We start from the raw sequence: 27,085 nt of genomic DNA on the forward strand, positions 1-27,085 counted from the left end.
TCAAACTGGTGTCTTAGCGCCTGCACAAATGCATCTAGATACCCCAGTTTGGGTGCAGTGACCTCATAGAGGGTTACATACCAATCAGCAGCTGGTCTGCTCAGACACGATCCCAAATGACTCACTCGACTGTAATCATCAGGGAACAGGTGGCCCCAGTTTTGGAAAAATTCCAATGCTTGTATCATAAAAAATCCCAGTTTTTCTGGGGTTCTGTCAAAACCTGTTTCAAGTTTCGGCCAGCCTGGATCCGCATCCCCCAAGAATGGCATTAGTGGTCTTGGTGCTTGCACATCCAGATGCCCCGGCTGTAGGGGAAACATCCATCCATTGGGAGGTGGTGTTACCGGCCCCCCCACAGTTGTGGTCCCATTCTGGGTTGAACATGCCGTGTCCCCCCGAGAGGTTGTTGGGGAGGGATGTCTTGCAGGGGTTGGGGCCCCGGTTGGGGCCTTGATCTCCCTGGCATTGGAATCTGCCGCAGCAGGTGGTGCGGTCACAGGTTGGGTTGCGTTCCAATTCCTTGGATCTGTAGGGACCTCAGTAGCCCGGGTAGTTGGGTTGGCCGGCCTCCCTGTCTGGTCAGCTGGTTGGGTTCCTGGCTGAGGGACCACATTTTGCAACCTCCCAACTGAAGGTATTTGTAATCCCATCTGCTGTGTGGTAGCAGGGCCCATTTGTAATCCACTTTGGGGCATGGTGGCCCAGGGTAGGGGATCTCCCAAGGTGGATCCTGTATGTGAAGAGAATGTGGTGCTCCTGTGTGGTGGAACAATGATCTGAATCTCACCGCTCCCAGCCAATGAAATTCCAACCTGGTGCGCAGCTCTCAGTCTCCCTTGAGATCCCATGGGTAGTCCAGCTTGTTGCTGATCACCAGTAGTAGCAACCATGTTCCTCACCATGTTGGAGGGGGTTGCTACCTGCTGGGAGTCTGGGAGAGATGGGGTTAATCCTGGGGTCTCTCCCAACCCCCTGGTAAGTCCTTGTAGGGTAAGCAGTTCACTTTTCACCTCCTGAAACTCGCCGCGGATCTGGTGTATGCATCAGAAGTAGGCATCTCCTTCTGTCTCCAAAGATTCGTAATAGACCTCCAATGGGGTATCACTTCCCCAGGGCATATAGGTTTCCTTTCTCAGGGTGGAACTAAAATACTGCTCCACAGTAGGGTCCCACCATAAGTCCATTCCATTTTCCTCTGATGCCCCTTCCACAGTTTGGTCCACCCTGGCAGAGTCTATGAGGTGGCTCCCTGCCCGATACTTTCCCCCTCTTATCCTCGTGGCAACCTTGCAACTGAGTAGCATCTCATCCACATAGCTCTCCATGAGTCCCACAATGGGGTCAGGATGTCTCCACGCATCCAGAGTCAGGCAGGGTCCCTGCCCATGCCCCCAGGGTTGATTCTTGAATTCTTGTGGCCAAGCTGTTGCTGAGGACTCCTCCGAAGCCCAAGCAGTAGTTGGGGTCTCAAGTCCATGCAAGCTCATATCAGGTGGAGCTGTCGGTGGTATTTCCAGAGTCAGTGGCCACTCCACCTCCAACTCATCTCCTAAGTTCAGTATGGGGTAGTCCCCATATAGAAGTGATAGCCTCTCCAACTCCATCATTTCTGGGTCCTCCTCATCTGACATGGTGCCGGTAGTTAGCTCCCAAGGTAGACAGGTGGAGAGAAAAATACCACTTCTACCAAAATGTCAGTTCCTGGCAGATAGATCCCTCAGCCCCTCTCCAGTGAACTCACATTAGTTCCAGTAGAAAAGCTTTGTTTAGGATTTGACAGTTCAGGTCTGTACTCCATCATGGAGCTTGGTAGAAGTGATAAGGCAAGGCAAGCAATTCTATGTTATACTTGATTTTCCTATGCTCAAATAACTGTTAAGGTTTTGGCGCGCAGTCTACACGGGTCCTGTGAGAACCCTTTTCGTTATGGCTAGACATTCAGTATACAATCATACATTCCCAGCATCTGGGCGAAGTAGCAAGAGCTGGCATCTGGACTCTCCAAGGTCAGTGCTAGCTTAGAGGAGCATATTCTTATAAGATAACAGGAAAGGCCCACTCTGGGTCTCAAAAAGTAACACTTGTACTAAGGAGAGAATACATCAGGTTAATAATTAGCATTGTGGTTACAACATACAGACAAGCATGGCATGAAAAATACCAAGCATCTTTTGTATTTGCTAAGCGAAGATATTACAGCTGGTATATCCTCTCTGGTTGTCATTTCTTATATTACCTCTCTTTTTTTCAGTGCTCACACTACTTGAATATAATACACTACTTGAATACAATAAGCCAAATAAATGTTTATGAGTAAAAGTTTTAAAGAAGCTCCATGTGCCAACCAAGTTAATGTCTTTCTATCAAAATGACTTAAGAAGCTTAAACTAAACTAAATTAAACTATTTCCAACTACTCTCTTCCTTTTCTGGTGCTTTTCTTTGTGTTTCCTAATTGTTTGCAAAAATACTCTGTCTTTCAAAATCACCAAGTAAATCGAGATATGAGGAAATTCAAATGATTAAGAATCACCTTCGGTATTCTAGAGTAGAGCTATCTATTATTTCTTTACATTGAATAAAGCAAGTTGTACTTAGAAATATTCTTGTCTATCCCTCAGCAAGAAGAATTAATAACAAATAATGGAGACAGCGGAAATGGACAAATTAACATTGTTAATGAAAGGGCAAATGGAAGACTTCTCTGTACCATGGGATCCCTTCTACAAATGGATGACAAATCATTACAACGTTTAAACATAAATATGATACTAAGACTAACTGTATAATGACACAATAGAACTCACAATTAAAGATGTAACAAGATGAAATATAAGAGGTAAAGAAATAGATAACAGATATCGACAAGCAAAATGATAACTGTCTCATGTCTGTATATGTATGTGTAGATAAATAATAAAAAGAAATATTCTTCTCTGAAGCAGCAGCCTTGAACAGAGTTTAACATCAGCCATGCCACAGACTCACAAATTTGTCTTGCGGGATGCTCTCCAGTCAAGACAACATAATCCAATAGCAGTCTAGCATTCTGACTGAAGACTGTAATGATTTAGTGTATCTTTTATTTTAACCTATAATATTTTGCTGGTTTTTAAACCTTTGGGCAGCTCAGACCTAAGGGGAGGGGAGTGTATAGGAAGAGAACTGAGGCTTGCACGGGCATAAATGGCTCTTACGTTGACATAAACCCTCCTCTGCCAGTCCCTGCCCAAGGTCTATTACTGCAGATGGGTTGCAGGCATGCCTGGCAGACAGACAGAGGTTCAAGTATGGCGCAAGTCCCCACGCCGGCATGGAAGGGGGGTGAGGCAGGGGGCAGGGCATGAGTGAGTCCGCTTCCAAAGCCACTCCATGCAACAGAACGCCCCCTGCAGCGGTGGGAAGTTATGCCACGAAAAAAGAAGGCATATCCCGTAGTTGCCCGTTGAATGGGGAAAATTTGCGCACCTCTCCCAGCACCCAGCCCCACCCCCACAGTCCAAAGGAGCATAGGATGGGAACTACCACAAAGGCCAATCCGCATGTGCTTCCGTGGTGGGCAAGCACCCATCCCCACACCCAATCACCTGCTCACACACCCTACAAAATGTCCGGCTGCACCGCTCACGACCTCAGGTAGCTGAGCATATGGCCAAAGGCTCTACCCATCTGCCTTCTGCCGTGGGGACTTTGTGCATGAGGTGGGAGAGTGTACTAGAGGGGACATAGCGGGAAAACTGGGAGAACTTTGCACTCACTCAAGGGAAGAAGGGCAAAGTCCAGAATGTCTGGCTAACTAACAATAACCACTCAAGTCTCCTTGCAGGTTATCTGACTCTGAAGTTCCAGCTCAGTAAGGAGCAAGGGAGCACTTGCAGGTAAGAAGGAGATGGGGTGGCAGCTAACTCTGCTCGCTGATTTGTGCTGGCTGCACCATCACCTGAACTCGCCTGACCACTAGCCTCTTCAGGTGAGGCTTGGCGGGGGAGGGGACAGTGGCAGAGGCCCCTGCTTGCCCCAGAGGCAGTTGCCCAGAAAATTATTCCTGGCCGGGTGTTCGTAATTGCCTGTTGACTTTCTCCCTTAAAGGTAAAATCACCCCAAGGCAAAGCACTTCCTCGCCAGAGGGTCATGCATCATCTGCTCACTAGCTGCACCTGTGGGGCTGCTGCTGCTGCTGCTCTCTACCATCTGCATCTTCCCAGATGTTGGAGTGTGGGCTTGACCTTAGCCACGGACTGGGCTGGGTTACTTGTAGCACATGTGTCTCTTTCCCTTGCAGGCATGTCATGACTCATCCGGGAGATGACAAAGCATTTCTGCTTCAGGCCCCCCCCCCCCGGTAATCCTCCACAAGTGCCATTCAGATTCAGCCCAGGGAGCAGTTTCTCAAGGCAATCCGCATCTCAGCCTCACCCCTGGGAGCACAGAACAAGGGCTGCACAAACTGCCTTGGCTCCTTTTCCAGCCGAGGGACATTGGCACTTTTTTCAGTTTAATAAAACGTGTTAAAAAAACAACAAATTGTTGTGTTTGCATGCTTGCCTGACATTGCCAGTAGCCGGCCCCTCAACTCCCTCTTGGAATGTCCTCTCACACATCCCTGCAAATGTTTCAAGTGGCGCCCCGTCCAGCCTCCCTGCCCCCTTCCTCTCCTCAATGTAACTTCAGGCAGTGGGGTGGGAATTGGCCCATGAATGTCTGCGGGGGTGGGGGGCACTGAGGACTTTCATTCTCTGATAGTCTGAGCTGCTGGCATCTGATAAGCCAGGAAGATGGCTGCTGCATGTGGGAAGTTGCTGCCAGGGGGTGGGGGTGGGGGGTAGTTACTGGGCATCCCCCACATTTTCGCCATTGCAGAAGCAGGGATGGACTTGGGAAATCTAGCGTGGGGAGGGGCTGTCAGTCCACATGTAAGGGGGATCACCCAAGGACTAGGGGATGGCTATCGAGGTCCAACCCGTGTTCTCGCATTGTAGAGATGCAGTGATATGTTCAAGTGGCACCGCCTCAAGTTTGCGGGTGCTTTTCATTCCCCTTGCTTCCAATCAGCCTTCTGGCCTCCCACGCGGTTTCCAATGGGCATACCCGCCCCCCGCCCCCGCACCTGACATTCTGGAACCTGGGGTTTAATTAGGGTTACCAGTCTCCAGGTGGTAGCTGGAGATCTCCTAGAATTACAACTGATCTCCAGGCAACAGAGATCAGTTCCCTACTATCTGGCCTTACTTTTTAGGGAGGGGGCACCTGTTTCTTGTGGTGGTGGCAGCGGCGGTGATGAGGGGATTTGCTGGCATGCTGAGTGCAGCCACCGGCCCGGCCCTCATCAGAAATGGGGGCTGGATGGGCAAGAGGGTGCGTGTCCAATCCATACCTTCAGTGTTATCTTTGCCCCCTCTCCCTGGCAGGGATGTCTGCTCCCTGATGACGGGGTGCTAATGAGCAGTGGGGATCATGCCCTCCCCACTGGCTGCACCTCTGCTTTCCCCTCACCCGCCTGCCAGGGGAGCGGTGCAGCCATTGGCTGTTATGAGCGGGCTTGTCAGGGGAACAGCAGGCGAGTGCTCTTCTTGGCTGCAGCTGTAACTTGCCTTGCCAAGCTCAGCTGCCAGCGGGACTCTTCGGCAAAAGTCCGTAGGGAGGAGTGGGGTGGTGCCACATTTAAATCCATGCACGAGCGACAGCTCTGTCTCATAGTTTAGGATTGAGCTGTAAATCTTGTATCTTTGGTTATGGACCTTAAATCCAGCTCCTCCTTACATTATCTTGAACTTATATCTCAGATCCTAATAAACACTCCTTATGTTTCTACTCATACAGTGCTTTTGTGTTCTCTACTGTACCCCAAGCTGTTACCTCAAAAACATCTTCCTTTTTGTGTTTTTGTGACCTGCCTCCCTAACTCACACAAAAGCTTTTTGCTGCCACCAAAGGCTTTTGCCTTAGACTTCTTGTTGTAACTTGTAATTTAGGAAGGATTTGTTATATATGGTAGAGTAACAGAATGGTCAGCACATGAGGATGGTTGTGAGGAAAATAAAGGATTTTTTTTAATTCAACAAAAGTAGATTTTACTTGTAGCTACAAGCTTGCAAAGTTTTGATAAGCGTATTGGTTTCAGAGTAATTCTTAAGCTTTACAGTTTCAAATACAGTTTTAAAATCACAAGCCCAGTCACAGACTAGTTTTCCACACAAGTCTTCACTAAAAAAAGAAATGCCACACAGACATAGATTTCCTCAGGCTTTTCTGCAGAGCTTGCCCGATTTAGATAGATTTATCTCTCACTCAGATATATATAAACTTTCTCTCTCAGGCATACACTGTTTGCCTGACATAGACAGAGTAATCATTCCCTCAGATATACATAGACTGCTCCAGGTGCACACGCAGTTTGCCTGTCTTAGACAGATTTTCTCTCAATACCACACAGATTCAGACTCTCTCTCAGTTTCATTCAACTTGGCAGAATAAGTTTCTCTCGGGAACACCCAGATATGCTCAGGCTGTGCATAGCTTGCTTCTTTTAACCAGAATCACACAAACAATTCAGGCTTCAAGCAGATTGCCTGCCTAAATGAGAATAAAGCCACTTTCAGGCTTCCACACAGGTTTCCCCCTTTGCCAGAACCAATCTTTTATCTCAGATACCCAAACACTCTCAGGCTGCATACAGCTTGCCTGCCTAAACCAGACTCAAATCTTTCTCTCAGCACACTCTCTCAAAACTGCAGTTCACTCTGCCTCTTAAGGTACAGCTAGTGTCCAATAGAATTCACTCTATTCACCCATTCACCCCCCCCCCTTCTTTCCTCAGAGGCCTGCATTTTTACTAACAGCAACAACTTTTAAAAACCCACATTAGCTAGCAGAAATAAAACCTAAACTATTCAAATGCAAAACCCTGCAGAGACAATAGATTTCAAATGATTCTGTTATCACCATATCATTGCTACTTTTCTCAGAATCAGCAGTGTGATGAGCCATATAATACATTTTAAGAGTCACATTTTTCATACTCACATGGCACTGTTCGGAGGTAGAGGTTGTCTCGGATGATCTGTTGCAGCTCGTGGTCCACTGAGCCCTTCTGGAACCGTAAATTGAGGTAGTGACGAAGGTCCTTATCAACAACGCCTCCTGGTAAAGCCACATAGTACATGCTGGTCAGCGGGAAAACAGGAACCAATGTATTTCTTCTTAAAATTAAATTGCTGGTTTCACTTATAATTGCATCAGTTGTGTCACTCCCAGTCTCAGCTTCCCCACACCCTGTTGCTTTCCCTTCGTGCTACCAGAAAAGAAACTTTCCCAACGCAACATAACCCCCTTCTCCCAAAATTAGGCATGTGCATCAAGCCCAGATAAAGACAACAAGCAATTGATCAGCTGCTTGATGGGGGCAGGAAAGCAAAAGAAATCAAGTCAAGCCCACTCCCCTGTTTTTCTAAGAACTTTGGTTGGAACAGGAACCATGCCCACAGAACCTATTGGAGTATGCTGCTTCACGTAGCTTAGGATACTCCCTGCCTGGGTAAACAATAAGCAGATACAAATGTCTGTGGGTTTCCACTGCCACTTACCAATATTCCCTAGACAAATCAGGACAACTATCATTGGGGTTATTATTATATTATTATAAGGAACAGGCAGGGCCGGCGCGCCCATGGAGGCCAGGTAGGCGGTGGCCTCGGGCGCATGTGCACGGGAGGGGCGCAGGAGGGGGTGTTGGGGGTGGAGGCGTGCGCAGCGAAGCTGGAGTGACTGGGCTGCCTTCAGCTACTGCTGCAGCCAGCCACCTCAGCTCCGCTGCGCACTCCTCCGCCCCGGCCGAGCGCAGAAGCCATGAGCTGCTGCTGGGGCGGCGCACGGAGCAGCCTCCGCGCGCCGCTCCAGCAGCCTGCAGCTTCGGCGGTCGGCGTGCCGCCCAGCCCCCCTGTGGCGCGTGATGACGTCTGCGATGACGTCATCACGCCGCGCAGAGGCGCAAGGCACGCTGCCGCAGGCGCCAAAACCTCTGGCGCCGGCCCTGGGAACAGGATAAAATATGTTGAAAATGTAATGGCTGAACAAATGACGATATTTACAATCTGCAAGCCAGACCAAAAGGAATTACAGACACATGACAGAACAGTTTACTGAGTACACAGTTAAATTGGTTAAACAGTCAAGAAGATGTAACACCATGTTACATCACTTGGGGCGAAACAGAGAAGTGATATCACTCCCATCTAGGAATCACTAACATCTCTTTGGTAAAGCCATACAGTTTCTGGCAGTTCCTAGGATGGAGTGACGTCACTTCCCAATTTTTCCACTGCTGGTCAATGGAGTGGCAGCAGATGTTGCTTACATATGGATATATTTTCTTCTTGATATATGTATGTGTAATGGGCAGTCAAGTCACAACCCATTTATGGTGACCCCATAGGGTTTTCAAGGCAAGAGATAGACAGAGGTGGTTACCATTGCCTGCCTCCGCATAGCTACTTTGGGTTTCCTTGGTGATACCCCATTCAAGTACCAAACAGGGCTGGCCCCATATAGCTTCTGAGATCTGACAAACCTGGCTAGCCTGGGCCATTCATTTCAACAAGAAAATGCCATCCATATGTTTTTTCTCCAAAGACATTTTTTTATTCTATTTATACTTGGGGGCTGGGGGTGGGAGTGGGATTGAAAATAGAAGATAAAAATAATCGACTATATTGAATAACCATAGACAATATTGAATAATCAAAGTAGCATGGTTACTATGAATACTTGCCACACAGAAAATCTATAGCATTCTTCAAGACACAGTTTCCTAGTGAAACATTTTAATCTCAAACTACATTCCTGCATGATTCAGTCAAAACTAATGGAAAATATTGAACTGTCTCGCTAATATCACCAGGTTAAAGCAAACAATATGAACTGTGGAGCAATGTCTGGATTAGCTATGGCATGCATCAGACTGAATTACAAAATGCTGCTGCGTATAACCACATTTCATTAACAGCTGTTCTTAAAAAATATGTTCCCATGATAGTAAAGCTACATGTTCAACTTTTTCTATAGGAAATACTAACAATAAATAAAATTACTCTTCAAAAATAGATGCTTCCAAAAAAAGAGTCTACAATCTGCTAGTCTGGAAGGATATGAATTTTAGATAAATGAAAGTAAGTAAAAAAAAACAACCAGGGAAAATATAGAAAATAGCACCCTATCCACTGACATTCCAAAGGAAACTACTGACACTGAAGTTTTTTACTTACAAACAAAACTCATTTTTTTAAATAAAGCCATGGCTTGTGAAAAAATATTCTTATTTACACAGAGCAAACCCAAAAACAAAGTTTTCTATTTTGCATGAAGATACTGAATACATTTCTTCTATGCAAACGTCTCAGGAGAAGCCAATAGTCACATCACCAATATCTATCTCTGTTAATTTTCCAACCACAAAAACAAGGACACGTAATTATATGCATGCGTGTGCCATCAAGTCACGATAATATTTTATTATCTTGTAAGCTGCTTGGAGTTCCTTCAAGGGAGAAAGGCTGCTAATAAACGTTTTAAACCAACTAACAAACAAATCCAACTTATGGCAACCCCATAGGGCTTCCAAGGCAAGAAATGATCAGAGTTGGTTTGCCATTGCCTGCCTCTGTGTAGCATCCCACGTACTTGAAGGTCTCCTATCCAAGTACCCCAGGCCAACCCTACTTAGCTTCCGAGATCTGTCAAGACTGGGCGATACGCTGCCTTCCCATTCAACACTTAATTAAAGACAAAAAGAAAAAGTTACAGTCTTCTGTTGTTGAAGAAACCAATTTCCTTGGGCTGTTGTCTTGAGATAATCATACAAGTCTCCACTAACATCCAAACAAAGTCCTTCTTAATGTCAATATTTTGTAAACCCATCACTTTTGAGATTGCTAATCTATTACCAAGAAGTTAGCTAACATGTGGGGCAGGAAAAGGCTTAGCAATTATTAGATCTTCCTTTTTTCCTTAGCTGAAAATAGTAAAAGAATTGCATCTCCTGCTTTCTCAACACAAAAATATGCCTAGTGATACAGATACCTACTGACAGTGAAAAATGCCTGTTATATGTCTCTTGGAAAGATAAGTTTGTATCATTCACCATATGGAAAGGACATCACTAAGCATGTTATATTTAATATTTGGCAGTAAATTTTAAATATTGTTTTTCTAACCTTGAGGAAGCAATCTATCTATCAACATTGTTCAAATTCAGCTTTTAGGACTGCAGTGGCACGCGTCCTTACTGGAACACCAATCCCGAGCGCACATTCATCCTGTGCGGTGCCAGCTGCACTGGCACCAAGTGGAGTTCCGGATCCAGTTCAAGGTGTTAACCTTGGTGTTTAAAGCCCTTCACGGACTGGGACCTGCATACCTGCGGTTCCACCTCTTCCATTACGTCCCCTGCAAAGTGTTGCGCTCTGCAGATAAGCAACTTCTGATGGTCCCTGGCCCGAGGGACATCCGTCTGGCCTCAACCAGGGCCAGGGCTTTTTATGCCCTGGCCCCAGCCTGGTGGAACGCTCTCCCACTGGAGATCCGGGCCCTGCAGGACCTGTTACAGTTCCACAGGGCCTGTAAAACGGAGATGTTCCACCGGGCCTTTGGCTGAGTGTCAGCGGGTGTCCTCCTTCTTCCATCTAAGACTACCACTTTTTCTGGCTGCCCTCGGCCATCTGCTATGCCCATATACAGACTCCCAATATTTGTTTAAATAGCCTGCTCTTGGACTATTTTAATGACTTTTTAAAAAATCATTATTGATTTTTATGGTTTTGTGACTTTTAATGTATTTTTTGAATGTTGTTAGCTGCCCTGAGCCCATCTGTGAGGAGGGTGGGGTATAAATAAAATAAAATAAATAAACTTTGGCTTAGGAAATTCCTGGCGATTTCTCCAGTGTCTGGGGAAGGCAAAATTTAGAGAAGGGAAAGAGTTCAACAGAGATGTGATATCATAGGACCGCCCTCCAGTGTTGCTCTTTCCTTCAAGAGAAGCACTGAGATCAGTTGATTCTGGAAGAGCTCCAGGCCCTATCTGGAGGTTGGAAAACTTAGTTAGCACCTCAGTTATTCATATTGGTAACTGCTGGCTGCACTTAAAGGTTCAGATCGTTGCACTCAGTTTCAGGTAGGTAGCCATGTTGGTCTGTAGTAGAAGAGTAAAATTAGGGTCCAGCAGCACCTCAAAGACAACTAGATTTCCAAGGTATGAACTTCCAAGAGTCAAAGCTCTCTTCATCAGATACATGGAGTTGAAAAGGTCAAATTAATCCAGGCAGAGGGTGGGAGAATGTTAGGGAATTTCTATGACCCCTATTCTAAAAGACCTATGTATGAGCTTTTATTGGAGTTGACCTGTTGCAAAGAAGGCAAAAGTTATTATTTGTAAGCAGATTCCTTCCTGGTGCTGTGGTTGAGTTGTCAGGTTCAGTGTGTATATGAGCTGTACTGACTCCATTTTCTAATGCTTCTAGTGTCTAAGTGCTTTCTCCACAGGTGCACAAGTTCCCAAGCAGACTTCTCACCAAAAGAGATTGTTTTGTCTAACAACGTTCCACCCAAGATTGGCCTTGAGAGAGTCCAGCTTCCCAAGTCTGAAAGATGTTGTTTTGAGAACTGTGGGGGGAGGCTGGTTCAGCTGGGAACTGTTACTTTGTACCTCATGCTTTGCCCTTCATTGGTAACAATGCTCTTGTACCATCCTGAATCTCCTATTCAGGACAGTGGACTATAATGAACCATTTCTGCAGTAAAGTTTCCTTATTCAAACAATGGACTCTTGTTTGCTTGTAAAGGAGAACCTGTAGGAAGGACATTATCTAGCCACAGTCTGACATGAGTAGGGTCAGAAAGCCCTATTACAAGGACAGTTTCTCTCTTGTTTTGACTTTGTACTCAAGGATTTATCTTAGATAAACATTCTCTCAGGAAGATACCCAAGATTCCTTTGTGGCACCAGACATGGAACATGTTTATATTACTGTCTTGTCAATCAGACGTGTTTTGTGTCATGTCTCCTGAAGAATTTGATCCTGAAGAATTGTTGGTATCTAGTTTTGTATAACAATTCCTGGGCTCATTTCGAGGGGGAATGCACAGGAAAGCAGTTCCGGTTGTTCTCCAAAGAAGTCACATGACAGGTGGCCCCACGCACCTGACTCTCAGCCATTTTGGGCCCATTTCAGCCTGGATTGGGGCCAAAATGGCCCGGATCGGGCCTCTGATGAGTGGTGGATCACTCTCCCGCTCCACAGCGGCCCAATCCTGACCATTTTGGACCCAATTTCAGCCCTGAATGGCCAGGATTGGGTCCAAAACAGCCAGGATAGGTGATGTCAGGAGGTGTGGCACATGCAAATCAGTTATGCTAATGACACACTTCTGGTGATGGCAAGGGGAGTGGCATGTGCTAATGAGTTCCTCCAGCTCTTTTTCTACGAAATGACCCCTGAACAATTCTATCTCTTTTCTGTAAACAGTTAACTTTGGAAAGTATAGAAGATTCTCTACTATGGCTGATCTTTATGCATGCATCAGAACATGGCATTGCATCTGGGTTTTATTGTAAATAAAGCTCATGAATTCTTTATGGATCACTTTTGGTGTCTTAGTTAATTGTGGGTGATGGCTGTTGGGAAATGTAATCTGGAACGCAGAGTACCTTTAAAGAAATTTTTCCTTAATAGAGAGGTATTACAAATCAGAGTGTGAACACAGTGTATTAGGCACACAATTGCATTGCATGGGTTGTTCTTTGGCAACATAAACAATTACAGGGCATTTCTATGCAGTTACTACAGTCTAAAGCCCACTGAAATAATGGGTTTTGAATGGAGCAATTCTATACAGAATTGTACTATTTATCAGTCTCATTCATGCCCTCCCCCATTTAATGTAATGTGTTAAAGTAAGAAAACAGCCAACTAAAAATGGGGTAAGTAGAAGAATGTATGGTGAAGTTGTGGGGCGGAGCTGTGCAAAATGGAGGAAATGAGCTGAAAATACACCTGGAAATCACCATTTAGCTTTGTTAAAGCATCTTCTGGAATGGTGAACCAAATACATGAAACTAAATTGTAACAAGTCCCTCCCACAAAAAAAGTTTGTGTGTTTTGTTCCAGTCCATACCTCACAGCAGCAGCAGAAGTAGCAGCAGGAGGCAGTCAATGGACTTGCCTGGCAGCATGTTGTTTTCCTCAACACCATTCATCAATCAGTTCCCAATAGGAGAGAGACCTTAGGTTATTAATTAACTCTGTTGGCAGGGAAGATGCACAAGTGCATCTCCCCTCACTACCCCATCGCTGCCCAAGAAATGGCATTGTCTCCCTCCCTGTCAATCCCTCTTCTCCTCGCCTTTCAGCTACGTAAATATGTGGAGGGGAATCATAGGCTGCAATTTGAAAGACCCTTCCCTGGAAGTAAGCACTACTAAATAACATGGACTTTCATCTGAATAGACCTGCTTAGAGGGTGCATCTTAGTTTGTTTTGCAGCACTCCCCAGGCACTGGTCTTTCCCTCTCCCCACCAATCAGGGAACTGGAGATTGCTGTAAGGAAAAGTGCCACAGAGGAGGGGGATCTGTTCAATCAGTCAAACTTGATAAAAGCCCAGGAGGATGTCAATCATCAGCTGTAATTCTAAAGACACTTTCCTGGGAGTAAGCACAAGGAAACATTAAACCACAGTAATAACATATTGTAGGGTTCACAGAATCACAGAATCACAGAGTTGGAAGGGGCCATACAGACCTTCTAGTCCAACCCCCTGCCCAGTGCAGGATGAGCCTAAAGCATCCATGACAAGTATTCATCCAGCCTCTTCTTGAAAACTGCCAGTGAGGGGGAGCTCACCACCTCCCTAGGCAGCTGATTCCACCTTTGAACTACTCTGACTGTGAAAAAGTTCTTCCTAATATCCAGCCGGTACCTTTCTGCATGTAATTTAAGCCCATTGCTTCGGGTCCTATCCTCTGCTGCCAACTGGAACAGCTCCCTGCCCTCCTCCAAATGACAGCCTTTCAAATATTTAAAGAGAGCAATCATGTCTCCCCTCAATCTCCTCTTCTCCAAACTAAACATTCCCAAGGCCCTCAGCCTTTCCTCGTAGGGCTCAGTCTCCAGACCCCTGATCATCCTCATCACTCTCTTCTGCATCCTCTCAATTTTATCCACATCCTTTTTGAAGTGAGGCCTCCAGAACTTCACACACTACTCCAGGTGTGGCCTGACCAAGGCAGTATAGAGAGGAGCTATGACCTCCTGCGATTTCGATGCAATGGCCCTTTTGATACAACCCAAGTGTAAGTAGTCATACTTGCCCTCACGATATTAAGGCCTATGAATATAGCAATATTATCATAGAATCATAGAGTTGGAAGGGGCCATACAGACCATCTAGTCGAATCCCCTGCCCAGTGCAGGATCAGCCTAAAGCATCTCTGACAAGTATTCATCCAGCCTCTTCTTGAAAACTGCCAGTGAAGGGGAGCTCACCACCTCCCTAGGCAACGGATTTTGAACTACTCTGACCGTGAGAAAGTTCTTCCTAATATCCAGCCGGTACCTTTGTGCATGTAATTTAAGCCCGTTGTTTTGGGTCCTACCCTCTGCTGCCAACTGGAACAGCTCCTTCTGCTCATGTGTTTAAAACACAGACAAGCTGCCTGGCTAGGCAGGAGATGGGAAAGTACTGTAATGTGAGAAGAGAAGTAAGACTAACTTAGCCCCACACCCTGGAGTTTGTGCATAACCACAGAACAATGGAGGTCTCCAGAGGTACTTGGACACCCTGCCAATTCTACCCTTTACCCACTCTCCTATTGTAGCTTCACCCATCCAGCCATCATGGGTCATCAAATAATCTTTTTACGCCTATAGTTCCTCCCAGGAAGACCTAACCAAACTTTCCTAGTTCATTGTCCCACCCTGGAGACACTTCACCAGCCTTATTTTCTCACCCTGGAGACAGTTTCCCCGTCCTTTGTCCCACCCTGAGAAGAACCATTAAGGCCTTGTTTTAGGGCAGAGACTCTCAGTCCTGCCTCAGCGCATGTTACACAGTATATATGACTGTCCTGCCATGTGCTCAGTGTGTGTGTTCTGGACCCTCCACACGCCCTCAGATGGCATGTCTGAGCCCTTCTCCTTCTTGCCGTGAAGAACTGGGCACTGAAGCTGCTTTCTCTTGGACACTCTCAATCTTCTGGACCTGGTAACTATAAAACCAACTCTGCAACTCTCTCCAATTTTCCTTACTGTTTTTTTCTAGTTATCTCTCTGTGTGTGTGCTGTCTGTTTTGTGTACAATTGATCTGTAATATTTTTTTAAAAAAACCCTTTTTGATTGAATATCTGCCTGCTTATTGAAAGGGTTCTCTAGAGGACTGGATCCTCGTAGACATTGGTGCACAAGATTCCATAGCTACCGGCCTCTTGCATAACTGTCTTCCTTGCTTGCTAATTCCCCCACAAATTCTCTTACTTGCAAGGAGACCAATTTCGGTAACAGAAGACTGAGTTTGCCTTTTTTGCCACCACATCACACTGACTGCTCATATTTAGCTTACAGTCCACTCTTACTTCAAGATCTCATTTGTATACACTACTACCCAGAAGTGTATCCCCCATCCAGTATTTGTGCTTCACATTTTTGTGGCCCAGATGTAATACTGTGCACTTATCTATGTTGAATTGCATCCTGTTCACAACCGCCCACTTCTCCAGAGTATTCAGGTCTTGTTGAATTTTAACTCTATCTTCTTGGGTGTTTGTTTGCCACTCCTCCCAATTTGGTATCATCAGCAAATTTAATGAGTAGCCTGTTTACCCCTTCTTCCAGATCCTTGATATTGAAAAGTACTGGGCCCAAAACTGAGCCCTGTGGCAAGCCACTGGACACTTCCCTCCAAGCTGATGAAATGCCATTGACCACCACTTTTTGGGTGCGGTCCTCTAACCAGTTCCCTATCCACTGAACTATCCTATAGTCCAGTCCACAGTCTTCCAGTTGACCCATTAGAATGTCATGGGGAACCTTATCAAAAGCTTTACTGAAATCCAGGTAAATCACATCGCCAGAGTTCCCACAATCCAGTAAGCTTGTCACTCAATCAAAGAAGGAAACTAGATTGGTCTGACAATATCTGTCAGACCAATGGGGAACCTTATCAAAAGCTTTACTGAAATCCAGGTAAATCACATCGCCAGAGTTCCCACAATCCAGTAAGCTTGTCACTCAATCAAAGAAGGAAACCAGGTTGGTCTGACAAGATCTGTTGGGGACAAAACCATGCTGACTTCCCCAGATCACTAAGTGGTCCTTCAGATGCTTACAGATCAATCCCTTTAAAATCTGCTCTAATATCTTCCCAGCAACAGAAGTCAGACTGACTGGCCTCTAGTTTCCTGGGTCATCCTTCTTTCCTTTCTTAAAGATTGAGATAACATTTGCTCTTCTCCAATCTTGTGGCACATTCCCAGTCCTCCAGGAGGCCTTGAAGATGATGCACAGAGGCTCTGCAAGTTCTCTAGAAAGTTCTTTGAGCACTCTTGGGTGTACACCATCCAGCCCAGGGGATTTTTATTCATCCAGTGCAGTCAGGTGCCTCTCCGCAACCTCTCTGTCAATGTCAACGAGCCATCCAGGTGTCCTGTCGTGTCTCCTACCATCTCTAGAAGGGCTCAAGTTTTTCAGGGAAAAAACAGAGGCAAAAAAGTCATTAAGCTTGTCTGCTTTTTCTCTGTCCTCCATCAGAGTTTCTCCTTCCGCTCCCAACAGCGGTCCAATTGCCTATCAATCCCTATCTTGTGGAATGACCTGCCTGAGGAAGTCAGAAGAGCCCCCACTCTCCTGGCTTTCCGTAACCTATGCAAAACTGAACTATTCAAAAAGGCTTTTTACTCAAATGAGAGGACTGTATTGTAGGGATGGGGTCTCAGATGCTTCACTAACAAGTTGGGGATCATAGACTTCATCACTATTTTTGCCTTATATATTATCTGCTGCTTTAAATATGTACTCCTATGAACAACCAGCGCTCCATGTTGTCTAATGCCAGTCCTAGAATAGATTATGTTTTGCTCCAGTATTTTTTCTACTCTGTCTTGGATCCTTGCTAATGCTATGTCTTTTAAACTTGTATCTGTTTACCTTATGGTATTGTACTGAAATGTACTTGATACTGATCGTATTAACCTCATACTGTGTAATCCACCTTGAGTCTCAGTGAGAAAGGAGGACTATAAATGACATAAATAAATAGCCTCTTTTATCTTGTGTTTGCTTCTCACATATCTATAGCCAGGTCCACCTACCTCCCAGGTGGGAGGTGAGAGGCCTGGCACTTAACCTTTTATTCACTGGTCGCGCATGCACACAGAGCAAACATGTGTACTCCTGACCTGCACGATGATATCACTTCTGGGAAGTGACATCATTGCACAGGCCACAGGCCACCCTGGGAGTTCTCCCACGCTCCACAGGGGCCATGACCCAGGCCAAATGTGGCCCGATCCATGCAAAATCAGGCCCAGATCAGGCCAATTGGGCCCAGATTGGGCTGCTGTGGAGTGTGGGAGTGCTGCTGCACTCTGTAGATGCTTGATCTGGATCTCTGTAATAAGACCTTTTCATTCAAGACCTTGGAGTACTTGATGTGAGAGGTCTGTCATAGACTGCCATCCCTAGAACTGACAATGTTTTTTTAATGCACACCCCTAGAAATTACCATGCAAGCAGGGATAGATAGAAAGATAGGAAGATTTCTCATTTCATACCAATTATCTATTTGGAAAATTTATGTACTGTCTCTCTAGAGAGCTGCTTGAGGTGGCTTACTAAAATAATACAATAAAATCATAAAACAGCCAAAAAGTAGTAACAAACAATGATAAAACCCACCCAGAGTGTAAAACAGACTAAAACAACAGTTAGCAGCCTCATAAAGCAGTCTTCAGGCTAGAAAAGGATCATAAAACAATTTTTAAAAGATGGAACGTCTCAGTTTTAAAAAACCTGGGTAAAATAAATATGTGCTCTATAGGACACATAATTTGAAGAACACAGAAAACAGATTCAATGGGACATGAGAACAAAGCAAGGGTGAAAGGCAAGGGTGAAAGGCAAAAAAAGAATAGGGTAAGGGAGAAGCAGAACTGATTTTCATACAGGTATAGGTAAGATCAAAGCTAAGCATTATTTCACCCAAAGCAGAATATTCATCTTTTTTTAATGTAATACATAGCACTCCTAATCACTACATATTTTATAACTACTAAGAGTGAGGTAAAAATGGCCCAGATCATTGGCCTTCTTAATTTACTAACAAGAGAAGCACACAGTAATTTCTAGGGTTGCCAGACTCCAGGTGGTCACTGGAGATCTCCCAGAATTACAACAGATCTCCAGGTTACAGAGATTGGTTCCCTGATGGAAATAGTTGCCTTGTAAGCTAGACTCTATGACATAATACCTAGCTGAGGCCACACTCCACTGCACATATTTAATCTATGTATTTAGTAATAAGGTATATCAATCTATATTATTTTTTAAAATATCCCGAGCTTTGTCCCTTTCTCCAAAATGATTGACACAGTATCCATTGCTGAGATATCCAATAAAAGCCAAGCATAAAGGACTTTTTTTTTATTAGCACGAAGGACATTTTAAACAGTCTGCAACTCATTAAAAGATCCAAACCTAGAGAGGATAATTTTCATTTCTGAGAAAATGACAAAGATAAACATAAGGAGGCTTATAATTTTCTCTAGCCCAGGGTGTTATAAAAGTAGACTTGCAATCTCCAGATGTTACAGATGGAGTATTATTGTTGAGTTTTATTTCTCAGCACAGGGATGGTTGTAAAACAAACATTCCTCATTCTATTGCTATTGTCAGACTGTAACAGAAGTATTTCTTAGTACAGGGACAGTTTTATTATGTTTCCATATATAATATATAAGACAGCTCATACATTTCTACTTACACATCTTATATCATATCCGCCCTGTGAACAGTACTTGATAGCCTACCTGTGATTTTTACTTTAACAAGATTCCTCAACCATGAAAAATTTGCCTTGGACTGGAAAGCTCCAAGGTTTCCAAAAATCAGAATAAATCTAATGCTCACATTATTAGCAATTGCAAAACTAATTATAGCTCCTTATTGGAAACAAAAATCCACACCGACAATCTCTAATTGGCAAGCCCGAATTTGGGACCATTTTATAATGGAAAAACTTTCGGATCAACTTGCCCAAAGGGAAAACCAAAACTATAAATCCCACCTTCTGGAGCAATGGTCCCCAATTCGAGATTACTTAACCAAGGAAGAAAATATGACAAATGCAAGCAGGAAACATGACCTCTACTATTCCCTAGCATATTTATGATACCAGTTGGCACATAAATAGGATCACCACTAAGCAGTAACCAAACCTGGAAAAATTTTGTTTAACAGAGCTTTTCCTATATATTTTTGTTACACAACAGCCACTCAAATAACTGAATATTGAGTATTGAACCATGTAACAGGAGGTGTACTTTTCTGATTGTTGTATGTAATATACTATGTTGTTAATTGGTTCTTGTTGTTTTAAAAAAATTATTGAAAATGTTGAATAAAATATAATTTTTTTTTAAAAAATGCCTTGGAGATCCCAAGATTAGAAGTGAAATAATTGCATTTGTGAAAGGGTTCTAAAAATACTCTTTGTAAATGTAATCAGTAACTTGAAGTACATGCCTTACAACAGTTACATTTCATAAATGTAGATTCATGTGGTCATGATAACTCGCTTAGCAAATATACTTATGCAAAGCAGGCTCTGTAAAATGGCAACAGGCTATAGGCCCTCCATCCAAACCTAGACACGCTGTGCTTAACAACTGGAGGGAGCTTTGCGGCTGGGGACATGGGGGGGGTGCCCGCATTGCAGGTGCTGTGACTGTCAAGGATAGTTGTATTCACAAGCTGCCCCAAGTGGAATGATGAGAGTAAACCCTCAAAACTGGGCAGTTGAAATGGGCACAGAACGGAAAAACCCCGAACTGCTTGGTTCGTGGTTTGTTCATTTTCACAGAACACGAATCATGAACTTCCCAACCACAACTAGTTCCCAAACTGGTTCGAGGTTCGGGGTTCGTCTGAGCCCAGGACAACCCCCTTCATGCTCAGAGAGCCCAAACTCGCAGGGACTTTTCAGCAGGCTCTCCTCCACCCCCTGTGCCTGCCTGCCTGCAGACAGTAAAGCTACCCATGCAGTTGTAAGTCAGCAGACAGCCCCCCAAACCACCTCCACCTAGACACTGGAAAGGGTCTCAAAATAAAATAAAAGTGTGTGTGCTGATGGTGTGCGTGTGCACAGGAAAAGCGAGCTGCACTAGAGCAGCATGCAAGTGGGGAGCCTGCAGTCAGTAAAGCTACCTGTGCAGTTTTGAGTCAGCAGGCAGCCCCCAAAACCACCTCCACCCAGATACTGCCCACAGCTGGACACTGGCTCAAAATAAAACAAAACAGTGTGTGCGCTGATGGTGTGCATGTGCACCAATAGCCCAATTTCTTGACAGTGACATCACTTCTCGTTGCTCAAGGAATCACTGGAAAATCTGTGGGTTTACCATATAATTTCTGACAATTCCTAGAGCAATGTGACATCATTTTTTTTTTCTCCTGGAAAAAAACGCTCTGCACAACACCAGGTTTTTTTTAAATGTAAGTTGTCAATGGGAGACCTGGCAGCTTACTCCAATCATGTATTATGATCTACAATGTATTTGACAGTGTTCCTTCTGCTTTTGTGGCTAATGAAAGGATGTTTATGAAGCCTCCACTAAACCATGATACATTGCTAGTAGGCAGCATTCAGCTAGGAAAGAAGAGTGTCACACACAGACTGTGCAGCCCTAACCAGGATCACGTAACTACCTGCAGATCCAGTGGCAATTCTCTAGTTTGCATATTGTCTCTCATAAATTACAAATCTGCTCTGATTTATTTCCTCTGGTTGTCACTTGAAAGCTCATGATACGTATGCAACAGTTACACAGTTTAAAGTTGCCCAGGTTGATCATAGACTAGACATGGGCACGGACCAGGGGGGAAAATTTCACAGACCATAGAACATGAACTTTTCATGGACTCGCCTCTGTTCACAGACTGATTCGTCGGCCCATCATCTGTCACTTCTGGGGGCCCTAGGACCACCCCCTTCACACTCAGAGATGTCAAATTCACAGTGAGTCTTCAACAGGCTCTCCTCCAGCCACCCTTCAAGTTTGGCCAAGATTACATTTTGAAGGTCCACGTTACAAACCCCCAGAGCCTGACTGCAGCCCTGAGACTGGGTTGTGGCAGAGCCCTAGGCTAGCCCACCACCCCACAAGCAAATAAGAATTGAAAGGGGAAAAAATTAAACAGAAGAGTGAGTCCTCAGCCAAGAAAACCCAATAAGCTTGCTCCCAGTCTTGCTGCAGCACAAGCTCCAAGCATCCCTCTTACATAATCCAAAAAAATCCTGCAACAAGCAGTTTCTCCACCAGTAACCAGCTGGAAAGTGAAACCGCAGCTCAGTGCTGGAAGTTATATATACTGCTTGCTCTCATAGAAAATAATGAGAGCTCTGTGGTTGGCAGCCAAAGCTGCCTATCAAGGTTTTCAGGGCTAAGATTGGTGTGTTCCAAAGGCAGCAGAAGGTCTACAGGTAACTCCCCTACGTTGCCTAGGGAATTGATTGCTCGGCACCAGGATGTCTAGTTTCATGGACCAATGGAACTGCCCAAAAGATGTCACATCCATGAAAAATGCATATCCCACGAGCCAATTGCTCATGAACGCCGAAGTGGGCCAGTCCATGTCAAATTTTGGTCAGCTTTTCAGTCTGTGCCCACCTCTGTCATGGACTATGGAAGTAAATCTAGAATATCATAACATTTACATGCAACCACAAGGAAAATCTCTTCTCTCTTTGTGATGAAATTTGACTCTGCCCGAATATTATATTGCAACTGCATGGGCAAAGGCAAGGCTATTCCAAATCTGATTGGACTCTATCACCAACGTTTCTGGGAACGTACAATATGACTTTTTTCAAACCCAAAATTACAAGCTAGCCAATTTAGGAATTGCCCTAATTATTGTGAAAGAGGATAAAAAAGTAATCATAATCACATCGCTTCCCAAGGTAACAGTTTGTTGCCCAACTTCATTAACTGAACAACTTGACTTCAAAAACAAATGAACAAAAGAACAAAAACAGAGCCAGAAAGTCCTTTGAAAAATTCTCATTTTAAAAGGGATGTTTGAAAGAAGGGTAATAGTTTTAATTCAGACTCCCTTGAAGTCAACATCAGTTTTGACATTGGTTTCTATGAGATAGTCTATGTATATGTGTATTTTCCCCCAAAAAAGTTATAATAAAATAGCTTAACAATAAGACAGATGGTATCTTTTAGCATTATACAACAAAGCCCATTGAAACCGTTTTCTGGCACAATCAGTCCTGTCTGCCTAGATTGAAAGATGTGTGTAGTCAAAATACAATTAAACAAGTGCTAACATTTTACAATGTTGAGTTATGTTTCAATGTATAAATGAAGTGAGTTTTCTAGAGATTTTTATGGCAAAACAGAGACTACATATTGATTATATTGAGAGAGCATCTCTTGAAATTAGTCTTGATTAAAATGCCTTATACGTACTTGGGGCCTGCCAAGTAACATTGGTAAGGCAAAAGATTTATGAAAAAGTAACTAAGCAACAAGAAAGCAGAGCTTTCAGGGACAATTCAGTCATTATACATAGAGGTGTATTTAAACCAAAGTCAATATAAGTACACCAGTTGAAAGCCCCCTCACCCTGGCTTTCCATTGATACACTTAATATTGTCTACCAGTTCCCATCTCATGAGATAGTTTGGTCTGGATTAAGCAACGTGGACTTCCACCTTGAGTTCTATGTTTACTGAATTTTATGTTTTTAATGTGATTTTATTGTGACTATATTATACTTGATGTTATCGACTCTGAGCCCGCTTGTGGAGAGGGAGGAAGAAGATAAGATTTCGCAATGTTTATGCAGGACATTTTGCTTGATTCATTGCCTCAACTTCTAACCTGCCAAGTGAAAATAAACTCGATCCCCCTCTGCCAATTACCTCCCTCTTCTGACAATGCAAGGTAGGCAAAAAACTTCCTCCCCAATGGCCAATTGTGGGAAAGGAGAAAAAATTCCTACCTGGTCCCAGTAAACGGTGACCGGCTAAACCTGCACTGAAATAAGGTGAGGTGGGTGGGCCGAGCACAAAGTGCAACTGAGTGCTGAGGGCTGAGGCTGTTGCCACTGGCTGGGAGTGCCGCATTGTATAATGCTCTGGTAAAACCTGCATAACACAACGATAGGCAGACGTCTATCGAATGCAGGTTCAAGTAAAAATTAACACATTTTAAAACTACTAAAAATATTATCAGTAGTCTGGTTCCACTGATCCCCATGCCTGTAGTTTTGTAGGGTGCAGGATGCATATTAGACCCATCCATTTGTTCAAATACTATAGGGTCTTTGAGTTCTATTCGTTCCAAGCCCAGTCCGTTAACTAATACTGGTGATATTAAGTCTCAGGAACAACCAGAATCTATTAAGGCTTGCACCCGCATATGAGTTCCCTTTTTCAGATTTAGCAACATCACTGGCATAAACAGTAGGGCCCCTCTTTCTCTCACCTTCAGTGGTTCAGATTTTTTAGGGATCTGCCGGCAGGGCCTTTTTACGGCAGGTCTGTCTCGTTTCCTGACGGCAGGGTAAATTCCTCCTCTGCTTCTTTTTGTGTGGGTTCCTCAGTATATCCAGGACCCTCATCGGCATCCAAGCCAGTCTCCGGCTTCCCACGTTTCAGACCCCGGTTCCGACCCAACGGTTTAGGGGAGCCTGCGGGTTTGGGTATGCTTTGGCTCTTTTCCCCCTGCACCGGCCTTCTCGGGCATTGTGCCACAAAATGTCCCATGCCCCCACAGTTGAGACATAGTTCTTGTCTCCATCGTGCTTCTCTCCCAAGCACTGAGATAGGGACTTTTGGACCCAGCAAGCTGCGACTCCTGTCTGCAGTGGTGGGTCTCCTCGACCTTGCATGTTGTTGCATTCTTACAAGTTTTACTACTTGGGTTCTATTTTCAACCTCACATGCTAGTTGGATCCACCCCGACAACGTCTGTGGATCATCTTGCATTAGTGCTCCATCTAGTAAGTCAGCAGTTCAATTTTTACTCCTTCATGGTAGCTCTGCATTTTGGTTGCTAATTGCCTGAATTTGGCCGCATATTCTCTTACGGGTCTGGACCCCTGTCTTATGGTTCTGAGCTTTGTTCGAGCCCTTTCCCCCTCTAATGTGTCTTCAAATTGAGCTCGTAGCACATATATGAAGGCATTTAAGTCATACAGCTCCAGTGTCCCCGTATTATGCAAGGTTACGTACCATTTGGCTGCTGCTCCTTCCAGTCAAGATCCTAAGTGGTTCACTCGACTGTGCTCCAAAGGAAACAAATGTCCCCAGTCTCGGAAAAACTCCACATCTTGTATTATAAAAAATTCCAAGTTCCTGGGGTTTCCATCAAAAGTGGATTTCAATTTGAACCATCCTTGCAGCAACCCCGCTATGATAGCTCCTGCTCCCTGGTACCCCACCACCTGGTGGATTAGGGCCGCTCCAAAGGGAGGTGGTTGAATGTGTCCTGGCGCCATGTAGGGTATCTGGTAGGCTCCATGTGCTCCATAGTCCATTGGAGCAGCCTGCGGTATCCCTCCATACTGTGGTTGAAAGGCTTGTGCTTGTACTCTTGCGGCTCCCCAGTGATCCAGGGAAGTCAGCATGGTTTTGTTCCTAACAGATCTTGCCAGACCAACCTTGTTTCCTTCTTTGATTGAGTGACCAGCTTACTGGATCGGCGGAAATCTGTAGACGTGATTTATCAGGATTTCAGTAAAGCTTTTGATAAGGTCCCCCATGACATTCTGATGGGCAAACTGGAAGACTGTGGACTGGACTATAGGACAGTTTGGTGGATAGGGAACTGGTTAGAGGACCGCACTCAAAGAGTGGTGGTCAATGGCATTTCATCAGATTGGATGGAGGTGTGCAGTGGGGTGCCGCAGGGCTCGGTTTTGGGCCCGGTACTTTTCAATATTTTTATCAATGATCTGGATGAAGGAGTGGAAGGGCTGCCCATTAAATTTGCTGATGATACCAAATTGGGAGGGGTAGCAAACACCCAAGAAGATAGAATTAAAATTCAACAACACCTGAATACTCTGGAGAAGTGGGCAGCTGTGAATAGGATGCAATTCAACAAAGACAAGTGCACAGTATTACATCTGGGCCACAAAAATGGGAAGCACAAATACTGGATGGGGGATACACTTCTGGGTAGTAATATATGTGGAAGGGATCTTGGGATAAGAGTGGACTGTAAACTAAATATGAGCAGTCAGTGTGATGCGGTGGCAAAAAAGGCTAATTCAATCTTGGGTTGTATCAAAGGGGCCATAGCGTCGAAATCGCAGGAGGTCATAGCCCCTCTCTATACTGCCTTGGTCAGACAGCACCTGGAGTATTGTGTGCAGTTCTGGAGGCCTCACTTCAAAAAGGATGTGGACAAAATTGAGAGGGTGCAGAGGAGAGCGATGAGAATGATCAGGGGTCTGGAGATTGAGCCCTACGAGGAAAGGCTGAGGGCCTTGGGAATGTTTAGTTTGGAGAAGAGGAGGTTGAGGGGGGACATGATTGCTCTCTTTAAATATTTGAAAGGCTGTCATTTGGAGGAGGGCAAGGAGCTGTTCCAGTTGGCAGCAGAGGGTAGGACCCGAAGCAATGGGCTTAAATTACATGCACAAAGGTACTGGCTGGATATTAGGAAAAACTTTTTCACGGTCAGAGTAGTTCAAAAGTGGAATCAGCTGCCTAGGGAGGTGGTGAGCTCCCCCTCATTGGCAGTTTTCAAGAAGAGGCTGGATGAATATTTGTCAGGGATGCTTTAGGCTGATCCTGCACTGGACAGGGGGTTGGACTAGATAGTCTGTATTCCCCCTTCCAACTCTATGATTCTATGATTCTATGATTCTATGAGATTCATTGGAGGACCCCGTACTTGTGGGTGTCTTATGTGTCCTCCTGTCCCCATCGGGACAATGATGGGGTTTCCTTGTGGTTGGCCTGATTGAGGCACCCTCATCCCACTGGCGGCAACCGATGCCCCTGTGCTTGCTTGAGCTTTAACTAGTAGGTTCCTTGACACTCTCATCCCTGTTGTGGCATTTGGCACCCCTGTACCACTCACGATCGGAAGTATGGTCAAAGGCTGTGGGGCCCCAAATGGTCCCATTCCCTCTCCCTGGGAGGGTATGTTAGAGGCCCTCACTACGATGGAATGTGGAACAGATCCTCCTATTTCTGTGACTATAGGAAGCTGTGCAGTTGGGGGAATCATTTGAACTCCCATAAAATGTTCTGGAGTCACTAAGACTGGTCTCCCCCTTTCTGCATTTCCTTGTTCTTGGCCAATCTGTGGAGCTCTCCCCTGCTCCTCTGGCAACAGCTGTGCACCCGGTCCCACCGGTAGGCTCATCATTTTGTTTACTAGCTGGGCAGCTTGTTCCAACTCCTTTCGCCACTTAGGCCTCGAGGACCTGGTACCTGTCTCCCACCTCTCTTGGTTGCAGCGTCTGGCCCCAAATGGGACTGATAGCCTGGCCACACTCCAGTCCAGGGTGTAGGTACCATCATTGCTTATGTAATCCTGGGAACTCTGCCAGTTGCCAGGGGTTCATCCAAGCTCCCTCTGTATTTGTACATCCCCCAACACCTATTGTGTTGTTGTCTCCTGTAGCGTAGGTAGCTGCAGCATCTGGCCCCATTCCTGGTTGCTTGGCCCAGCCGCAGCTACCATTTCCCACCAGTTTAGTGGGTCAATTGTGAGTCCACAGCACTCTGCAGCATTTCCAGGAGATAGTCCAGGATCCCCCATTATTTGTAAATCCACCACGTCTAGGGTAT

The 27,085-nt window shown here is 44.9% G+C and overlaps 1 protein-coding gene across 1 annotated transcript in view; it reads right to left on the reverse strand.

Moving 5' to 3' along the window:
* The window catches only part of MAGI2 (membrane associated guanylate kinase, WW and PDZ domain containing 2), a 1,211,123-nt gene that overhangs the window by 852,028 nt on the left and 332,010 nt on the right, over positions 1 to 27,085 (reverse strand). The window contains exon 2 of the mRNA XM_054988145.1: positions 7,026 to 7,142. Within this exon, the coding sequence (XP_054844120.1) occupies positions 7,026 to 7,142 (117 nt within the window). The remainder of the gene's footprint in view (positions 1 to 7,025; positions 7,143 to 27,085) is intronic.

This window comes from Eublepharis macularius, chromosome 9 (assembly GCF_028583425.1).
Source record: "Eublepharis macularius isolate TG4126 chromosome 9, MPM_Emac_v1.0, whole genome shotgun sequence".
Classification (NCBI taxonomy): Eukaryota; Metazoa; Chordata; class Lepidosauria; order Squamata; family Eublepharidae; genus Eublepharis; species Eublepharis macularius.